Raw genomic sequence first — 10,631 nt, 5'->3', positions numbered from 1 at the left:
TTTAAAAAAAAACCCAGGGTCTGGCTATGTAGCCCAGGCTGGCCTTGAACTCATGGTGATCCTCTTATCTCAGTCTCCTGAGTGCTGGGATTATAGATGTGTGCCACTATGCCTGGCTCAAAAATATATTTAAAAAATATTTTTTTAAAGGGCCGGGGAGCCAGGTGTGGTGGCACACACCTGTAATCCCAGCACTTGGGAGTCTGCAGCAGGAGGACTGCCATAAGTTCAAGGCCAGCCTAGGCTCATAGCCTGAACTACATAGTGAGACCCTGTTTCAAAAGACAAAAAATAAAAATAAACCAATAAATACATGGCTGGGGATGTGGCTCAGTGTGAATCCTCAGCAACAGAAAAGAGAAAACAGCACTGTAACTAATATCTCTACATGTATATCTCTGCTCAATTGATTATTTCATTAGTATACTCCCCCAACCCACAAGAGTAGCTAAAAAAATTTTGGGCTTTCCCCCTTTCTTTGTGGTACTGGGTAATAACCTGCATTCTCAGCCACTTTTGTATTTTTATTTTGCAACAGGGTCTCATTAAGTCATTAAGTTGCCTAGGCTGGGTATGAACTTGCAGTCTTCCTGCCTCAGCTTCCCAGAGATTACAGGTATGCACCACCATACCCAGCTTGGGTACTTTTCAAAATACCAGTTATCAACCTGCCCTCTAGAAAACTGTACCAATTTAAGTTGTTTGGCACGCCAACACTGCAGGTTATAAATTTTTTCCATTTTTGCCAACATGAACTGTGCAAGACAGTTTTTTTGTTTTAATTCACATTTCTCTAAATTTTCTTAGTCATTTATATTTTCCCTTTTCATTTATGTCCCTTTCCTGTACGTTTTTTTAAAACAAATTCTAAATGACGATTTTCAAGTATAAAGGTGGAAAGAATAGTAAAAAGTATTTCTCTGCCCACCAACTAGATTCTGTAATTGCCAATATTTTGATTCTTCTGCCATCCACACTCATATAAACAACTATTTTTGGTACACAATGTTTCTTTGACCACTTAGCATTGCATTCTAAATACTTCAGCATACATCTTGGAAAAATAACAGCCTTATATAGAACTATAATAAAATGCTTACATCTTACAAAAATAATAATTTTTTAACATCATCTAATATCTAATCCATATTCAAATTCATATCTTTGTTATTCATCTGTTCATATACTTTACTGATTTTTTTGTTTTTGTTTTTTGAGACAGGGTCTCGCTATGTAGTTCAGACTATGTAGCCCAGGCTGACCTTGAACTCACAGCAACACTTCTGCCTCAGCCTTCCAAGTGCTAGGATTACAGGTACACCACCATGCCTAGCCCTTTATTATTTGACAGCTCTTTATATATTAAAAATATTAGGGGTCTTAGATGACCAGGATGGAGCAGCACATCCCTTTGCTGTATAGAGTTTCCTCTTTACCCGAAAGGGAAGATAGTGGATCCCCCGCTTCATCTTGGCCTGACAACATTGGGTTTTACTTTTCCAAGTACTGAGGATCAAACCCATGGAATGGAGGCTACCAGTTTAACAGGAAATGCCAAGTGGAAGTTCTGGAGTTTCCCCAACACTCCCTCGAAAGCAATACAAGATCCTGTGGGAAATTTCAGAGATCAAATGTCATCAGAAAAGAACATAAAGATTCTCTCAAAAACTGGGACCTCATCTTATTAAAAAGCTTTTGCACAGCAAGAGAAACCACCAACAAAGTGAAAAGACAACCCACAGTGTAGGAAAATTTTTTTTGCCAGCTGTTCCTCAGACAAAGGTTTCCTATCCAAAATATATAAAGAACTTAAAAAAATTAGACCCCCTAAATTTAAGGACTCAATCCAAAAATGGACATTTGAGATGAATACACTTCTCAGATGAAGAAGTACAAACAGCAAATAAATACATGAAAAAATGTTCCACATCACTGGTCATTCGAGAGATGCAAATTAAAACTACACTGAGATTTCATCTCACCCCAGAAAGAATAGCTATCATCAAGAAATCAACCAATAACAAATGCTGGTAGGGCTGTGGGGAAAAAGGAACCCTTCTCCACTGCTGGTGTGAGTGTCAGCTGGTGCAATGACTGTGGAAATCAGTGTGAGGATTCCTCAAAAAACTAAGACTTCTTGATATCTTCCTGAAAGAATTAAAAGCATCTTACCACAGTGATATATGCACACCCATGTTTATAGCCGCACATTTGTAACAGCCAAATCTTGGAAACAACACAAATGCCCACCAACTGATGAATGGATAAAGAAGATGTGTTTTTTTTTATACAACTGTGTACTATTCAGCCATAAAGAAGGATAAGCTTGACATTTCTATGTAAATGGATGCACCTTGAGACCATACTCTTACGTGAAATAAATCGACACACGTGTGAATACTGCATTGTTTCTCTGATATGAGAAACCAAAAGTGTAAATGAGAACCAAAATGTATAAAAGATATTGTGAAATAGGGAGAAAATGTTCAAATGGGGAGGGGAACAAGGGAGGAGGGAGGGGGGAAGGAAAGAAGGGGAAAGTAAAAAAAAAAAAATGAGAAAAGAAGGAAAACATGGAAACAAAGATTTCGTAAATGGGGTGGGTAAGAGAGGTTGAAGAGAGGGTAGGGGGATGGGGGGAAAAAAGAAATGTTATATCACGTACAGGTGCAAATTTTCTATGATGAATGTGATCACTATGTAGATTTAAGATGTACCAATGAAGTCTGATTGAAAACAGTACTCATCATTATATTACTATTTAGTAAGTGTGATCTTGGGCAAAATACTTAAGGTAGCAAACTCTCAATTTCCACATGTATAAAGCACAGATAATAAAAACATCATAGGGTTATTATGATTAAACAAAAATCATACATTTAAAGTGCTTAACAAAAACAGACGCATTATAAACACTGAATAGGTGGTGCACACCTGTAATCCCAGCACTCAGGAGGCTGAGGTAGGAGGATTGTCACAAGTTTGAGACCAGCCTGGGCTATAAAATGAGCTCAAGGCCAGCCTGAACTGCATACCAAGAACCTGTCTCAAAATGACAGAAACTACACACTGAATAAATTATAGTTGTGTTATTATTTTGAAATTTTATTCAGCTTGTTGTGAACCATTTAATTTTGTTTACTGTCACTTGCTTCACACTCCAATTGTAGGCAAGGAGGTATTACAGACAAAACACAGGTTAAAGAAATAAAACTGGAAAATATAAGAAAAAATTTCAACTATAAGGTCCAGTATATCTTTCAATTTTCTTTTAATGAATTCTTACAACAATAGACAATCCTGAATCTAAAATCCATATTAAAAAAAATAAATAGGCCTATTGCACTGTAATTTTTCCACAGCTCTGATCAACCTCCAACTAGAAGAGCAAAAGGAAGATTAATGGCTTCAGAGAGGGGACAAAACACAAACACCACAGATTTCAAATGAAAACAGCACAAAGTCCTATAAGTGTACCTTGAACATAGTAAGATTCAGTACTTGCTAGACATTAACATCATAAATTATTTAACTATTACTGATGCGGGATTTGTGTTAAAATATGTTGCATTAACTGACTACTGTGACAATGGACTCGCATTCTTTATACTGTTCTGTATACAAGACCACTGGTATGTGATTAGGGAATTGTCTCTATCTCAAAGTAACATAAGTCCACAAAAATAATCATAGCCTAGTGTTAAAGGGTACAGTTCTTTCATCATGTTTTCAATTTTGTATATATTTACTGATCCACTGACATTTTCAGTTAATACATTCTTTTTTTTTTTGGTTTTCTTCCGGCACTGGGAATCAAACTCACAACCTCACGCTTGCCAGGCAGGCACTGTGCTGCTGAGCTAAATCCTCAGCCCCTTCAGTTAATACATTCTACTGAGATTTAGGTATGTTTTAGTTACTTTTCTTTCTAAACTTGTCCACTTATCTACAAGATGTTCTTCAACTTAATGATGGAGCTATATCCCAATAAACTCATCATGCCGGGCATGGTGGCACACACCTGTAACCCCAGCACTCGGGAAGCTGAGGCAGGAGGATTGCTGTGAGTTTAAGACCAGCCTGGGCTACAAAGTGAGCTCAAGGCCAACCTGAACTGCATAGTGAGACCCTGTCTCAAAAAAAAAAAAAAAAAAAAAAAAAAAAAAAAAAAGGCAATAAATAAATAAATGGATAAATAAATAAACAAACCCACATACCCTGAATGCTCTCTAAAAGTGAATTGCAGAATGGCTGCATTCAGTTCTCTTGCAAGACCAGTAAGGTTAGAAAGTCATTAAGTCCTCTGTGCTGAGTCAGGACTGACTCTGTGACTGCTGCATCTTATATCTGTGGCTGTAGAGTTTCCTTCTTCCTTTTTCTTGCTTAGTATGGTAAATTTTTCTATTTTGTTAGATCTTTCATAGAACCAATGCTTGAATTTGACAACTCTACTTTTCCCTGTGTGTTCGTTGACTCATTCATATCTCCCATGTTTATTTATTCGTGTGTGGATATTTTATAACAACCTTACTAATTCTATTCTGAGCTTTACATTCTCATTTATATTTTGCTTTCTTGTTCTGGCATGTATTTTTTTTTTTTTTTTCTTTTTTTGGCAGGGGCTTGTTATGCAGTTCAGGCTGGCCTTGAGCTCACTTTTTTTCTCTGGTACCGGGAACCGAACTCACGACCTTGCACTTGCCAGGCAGGCGCTTTGCCACTGAGCTAAATCCCCAGCCCCCTTGTTCTGGCATGTATTAAAGCCTCTTACTACCATTCTGGATTTTTTTCTTTTTCTTTTATTTAAAATTTTGATTTACATATTTTGATTCAATGATAACTGATGCATAAAAGGTTTGTTATAACTTTATACTGATTTTTGGCTGGGTCTGGTGATGCGTACCTCTAATCCCAGCACTTGGGAGGCTGGGGCAGGAGGATCGTTATGAGTTCGAGGCCAGCCTGGGCTACAAAGTCAGTTCAAGGCCAGCCTGAACTGCATAGTGAAACTTTGTCTGAAAAAGACAAAAACAAAGCCTTGATTTTTAATACTGAATGACCTCTGATTCTCAGTTAATACATTTTTTGCCTTGAAAATATGGCTTTGTCTCATCTTAATGCTAAGATCCATATTTTATTGTCTGACATAATTTTGTCTCTACTTTTAACATTTATAACGGCTTTTTTGTTTCTTTATTTTTGAGTCTGGGTTTTACTGTGTAGCTCAGGCTGGCCTAGAACTTACAACGTTTTTTCTGCCTCAGCCTCCCAAGATTACAGGTGTGTGCCACCACACAGTTACAACAGCTTTACTGAGATAACGTATACATAATGGTATAAATTGTACTATGTTTTCTAAGGGCTATCACAAACTACAAACTTAATGGCTTAAAACCACACAAACTTATTTTCTTGCTTTTACTGGGCTAACATCAAAGTTGCTGGCCAGCTGGATCCTCTGGAGGCTCTGGCGAGAACCCATTTCTTTGCCTGGTCTGGCTTCCACTAGTCTACATTCCCTAGTTCCCGACCCCTTCCTGGTAGCCACCTTTTTGCATCCACCAACACACAGTACTTACATATCTATTTCCTTTTGTCTCTTTCTTATAAAGACACTTGTGATTATATTTAGGGCTTACCTAATCTCCCCATTTTGAGAGTTTTAATTTCATCATGTCTGTAAAATACCTTTTACCTTGTAACATTCACAGGTTCCAGGGTTAGGACCTGGCTACCTTTGGGGCCATTATTCAGTTTATCAAACTACAGTTCACTCATTTAAAGTGTACAATTCAGTGTATCAAAGAGTTCTATAGTCATCATCACAATCTAATTTTAGGTCACTTTTATCCCCCACAAAAGAAATCCTGTAGCTGTCACTCTCATTCTTCCCTCCCCTTTTCCCAAGCTCATGGCAAACACAAATCTACTTTATATACAGATTTGCTACAATGCATCTAAATGCACTCACAATATATGGTCCTTAGGTATTTTTTCAGAGCTGGGGAAATATGTAGTCCTTTGTGATGCTCAATGTTTTCAAGGTTCATCCATGATATAGTACATTTCTGTGGTTCATCCTCTTTCCTTTGCTGAATAAGCCCACTGAGTAGCTATACTACATTTTATTCGTTTATTCATTGGCCGATATTTGGGTTGTTACCACTTTTGGTTACTATGACTAATCTTGCTATGAACACTGTATGCATGTTTGAGTGTGAACAGGTATTGAGTTCTCTTGAGTATAGCTTAGGAGTAAAACTGCTAAGTCAAATGATAATTCTACTTTTAGCATGTTGAGAAATGCCAATTATTTTCCAAAGAAACTACACTATTTCATATTTTCAACAGCAATGTATAACTGTTCTTCACATTCTCACTGCTAAGGTTTACATCTAGATGTCCTCATGGGGGTGAGATACTCATCAGTGGACTTGTCCGCTGATGAGTTTAGGGCTAAATGTGATGCTGGGAGGTAAAGCCTGGTCGGAGGAGAGGTGACCACAGCGCAGCCTACAAGGGTCCATCTCTTCCCCACTCTTTCACTCCCCCCCCCCCCCGCTTCCTGCCGCCGCCACCAGCTGCTCCCCTCTGGGCTGCCGTTCTGCTTTGGAGCCAGCTGACTGTGGACTGAAACCTCCACAAACTGGGAGCCAAATATACCTCCTTTATGTTGTGAGTTGTGTCTACCGTATTCCAGCAATAAGACAGATTTTGGTATGAAGAGTGGGGCCATTATTCTAGTGGGTATGAAGTCTTCTCATTGCAGTTCTGATTTTCATTTCCTTAATAACTAATGATTCTTTATCATTACTTTTTAGTCATCAGGAAAATGAAAATAAAAATTTGCTTATTCATGAAAAATATTTAATAGTGCTCATTTTCTTTTTGGTCATTTCTATGACTTCCTTGGAGAAGTAGCTATCCATTCAAATCTATGACCATTTTTAAATTGGGTTGAGTTGTAAGAGTTATTTATATATTCTTGATACAAGTTCTTTTTTTATTAGATATATGATCTGCAAGTATTTTCTCCCATTTTGTGGGTTGCTTTTTCCTTTCATTTTTTCATTTTGTTTGTTTGTTTGTTCTTTTTCTAAGATAGGGTTTCACTATGCAGTTCAGGCTGACCATGAACTCACTTTGTAGCCCAGGCTGGTCTCAAACTTGAGGCGCTGTTCCTGCCTCAGCCTCCTGAGTGCTCGGGTTACAGGAGGGCACCATCATACCTGGCACAGTGCTGTTTTAGGAAAGAAGATGTGCAGATTTCATATTTATCAATGATATGATGGTAAGGGCTGGTTGTCAGACATGTTTGAAACGAGATGCCTTCTACCACATTCTTTTAAGGAAAGGCCTTCATATGCACTGCACTCCTAGAAATCATTGGGAAAACTCAACATAAGACTCAGAAACATTAAATAGCTAGATGTGGTGGCACATGCCTGTAATCCCAACCTTCTGAGTGGATTGCTTGAGCCCATGACTTCAAGATTAGCCTGAGCAACACAGTGAGCCCCTATCTGCATCAATCAATCAATTTTAAAAGTAAAAAATACTCAAATATATTTCTAAATTGAATCACAACATTCAGTTCCACAAAGAAATGCAATGTTTAATATATGTGTAATTTTATGTATTTGCAACTCAAATATCTGATTATTAAATATACCCAACTGTGTCTCATAAAGTTAACATCTTGAAATGATCCAGCATTTTGCTTTGGACATAAATCAGTAATTTTTTGCAAAATCTTGCATTGGTTTCTCAGCAAATACATTATCTTTTTTCCCATTGTATCTGGTGAAGTAAAAATACCTTGTTATAGTAACGATCCTTTTTGTTTTTATCTGCATAAACTGCTCTGAAAACCAGTCTTCCATCCTTGGATGAGGGTATGGTAGAAGCACTAACTACCAAAGTGGAAAGAGAATCAACAACAACCCTCCCAAAGTAAAAGGCAGTTTAGAACACAGATTCATTCTAACTTACCACATTTTCCAAAGGCGCTGCACCAAACACCTTAAAGACAGGGTTGGGTTTGGAGGGCGAGATACAGAGGACAATAGCTTGCTGTCCCACTCGAGTAGTATATTCATCTAATGTAGCTCGAAGTTTTCTGAATCAGAATGGAAAAAATAAAAACATAGATAGACATTACAGTGATATGGGCATAGGTTAAACTTACTTTGAAATCAGATAAGCATTGTTCTACCTAAAACATGAAAAGGAGCATGTTGAAGTGTGATACAAACTTTTCTCTAAAAGACCAACAGCTAGCACACTAATACAAGGGTCTCCTGTGATTCTGTCCTGAGACACAGCCATGATGAACTTTGAATGGAGCAAGTATCATCCTTCCTGACCTTACCAAGACCAACCACTAGTACTTAATGAGGATTACTGCTAAAATGTCCTCTTACAGGGCCGAGGATACAGCGCAGCGGCACAGCTCCTTGTTTGGCAAGCGCAAGGTCCTGAGTTCGATTCCCGGTACCAAAAAAAAGAAAAAAAATGTCCTCTTACAGATTTCATTATATAATTTCCATGCTTATGAAAGTCTCAAAAGATGTGCTTCTAACTTCTTTTACTAATATAGTCATTGCTTATTGTTCACTGGCATTTTAATGAAAAATATTACTTTAAAAAAGCTTTGCTTTCAGATTTTCATTGTGTCATAAACAATAACTCTCAGTCCTACAGGATTATACTCATGAGGATGGAATAAGAACAGCTTTTACAAATACAGCACCTGCCCCCATCTGTAAGAAATATGTCCCAAGTTCCCCAGTGGATGCCAAAACATATATATATTTTTTTTCCTATAGATACTGCTGATAAAGTTTCATTTACAAACCAGGCATAGTAAGAGATTAACAATAACTAGTAATAAAACAGGACAACTGTAACAATATACTTTAAGAGGTTATTTAAAAGCTATGAGGTATTTATTCTGAAATTTTCCACTTAGTATTTTCAGGCCATGTTTGACCACAACTAACTAAAAACATAGAAAGCAAACCCACAGATAAGAGATTACCATAGAGCAACAATGCATGAAACAGAAACATTGTACTTTTGTTCTCCCGTCACAAAAGATTATCCTGAAATTCTACATTTCATAATTCTTCTGAGAATACAGTCTACGCTTTAAGGTAATGGTGAGCAAGGCAGCACATACCAAACAAGAAATCTGGCAGCATTCCTTGAAGGAATGATTTACATTTGCTGTCTCCAATTCTTCTTCTCGATTCTCTCTTGAAGACACTCCAATCCTTTTACCTTCACCATTCTCCTGGAAACCCTCTTGTCAAGTTTAATCATGACCTTCATGCTGCTAAATCTAATGGTCAATGTGCACCTTATTCAAGCTGTAAACAGTATTTGACAGGGCTGGTCACATACCCTCCTTGAAACACTTCTTGCACTTGGTTTCCAAGACACCACTCTTGGTTCTCCAGACTCACCAGTTGCTTCGGAGACTCCACTGGTTTCTTTCATCTCTCCACCGTGAAAAGGATAGAGTTGTTCAGGCACCTAGGCTCATAGTTTTAAATGCTATACGAGCAATATACTTCTAACAGTCTCACCAAGAATTCTCTTTTGACTTCCACTCTCATTTATCCAGTTGCTTATTCTGCATTGCCATTTAATGGTGAAGAGGTATCAAACATTTAACATGTCCCAAAACAAAGCACTGATTCTGCCCCTACCCTCTCTCATATCTGCTCTTTCTCTAGCAAATACAATCTCCATCCTCCCAATAATCTGACCAAAAATCTTGAGGTCACTCCTTACTCCTTTTTCTCCTCTCATGTTCCATATCCAATCTGTCAAGAAATCACACTGAGTTGACGTGTAAATACATCCAGAATGTGATCACTTCTTACTATCTCTGTTGTTACCAACTGGTTTTAAGACACTGATCGTTTCTGGCCTGAAATACTACAGTAATCTGATTCTTCTACCTATTTCCATTCTTGTACACCTAGCGTCCATTCTCAATTTAATACGGAACACTGCAATAGACTGCAGGCCTTTGGCTGGATTCTGCAGATCTCTAGTGAAGGAACAGATCTCTTGTGCCCTTCCATGATTGACTCTGTGGGTGGATATTGTCAGCTACTCTTGTAAATTTCTGTGTCCTGCATCAAACCTGCTTCTCTCTAATGCTGACTACATCTCTCTAATGTGACTACATCTTCTCTCTAATGCTGACTACATCTCTCTAATGTGACTACCATATTCCCACTGAAGAGCCTGGGCTTTTAATGCTCCCACTCCCTGCAATGTTCTTCCCCTAGATAATCACAATTACTTTTCTCACAATTACTTTTCTCACTACTGAGACAAAATAGCCAGCAGCACCCAGTGATGCTGCTCAGCAGCACAGTGCCTGCATGGCAAACGTGAGGCCCTGAGTTTAATTCCCAGTACTGCCCCCACCCAAGGCAGTGGTGGACACTTGTAATCCCAGCACTCAGAGGCTGAGGCAGGATTGCCACAAGTTCAAGGGCAGCCTGGGCTACCTAGTGAGTTCAAGGCCTGCCTGAACTACATGGCAAGATCCTATCTCAAAAAAACTAAAAGTAAAACAAACAAAATATCCAGCACCCAAAATTAAAGGAAGA

At 38.2% G+C, this 10,631-nt stretch overlaps 1 protein-coding gene across 10 annotated transcripts in view; it reads right to left on the bottom strand.

The window, feature by feature from the left end:
- The window catches only part of Nrf1 (nuclear respiratory factor 1), a 146,208-nt gene that overhangs the window by 67,803 nt on the left and 67,774 nt on the right, over positions 1-10,631 (bottom strand). For all 10 annotated transcript variants that reach the window (XM_013503278.1, XM_005402417.2, XM_013503279.1 and 7 more), the window contains one exon: positions 7,993-8,119. In XM_013503278.1, coding sequence (XP_013358732.1) covers positions 7,993-8,119 — 127 coding nt within the window. The remainder of the gene's footprint in view (positions 1-7,992; positions 8,120-10,631) is intronic.

The sequence above is a fragment of the Chinchilla lanigera genome, unplaced genomic scaffold (assembly GCF_000276665.1).
Source record: "Chinchilla lanigera isolate Chin_1 unplaced genomic scaffold, ChiLan1.0 scaffold00078, whole genome shotgun sequence".
Taxonomy (NCBI): Eukaryota; Metazoa; Chordata; class Mammalia; order Rodentia; family Chinchillidae; genus Chinchilla; species Chinchilla lanigera.
Note: the sequence above shows the minus strand (reverse complement) of the source record. Positions and strands in the feature narration are given on the sequence as shown.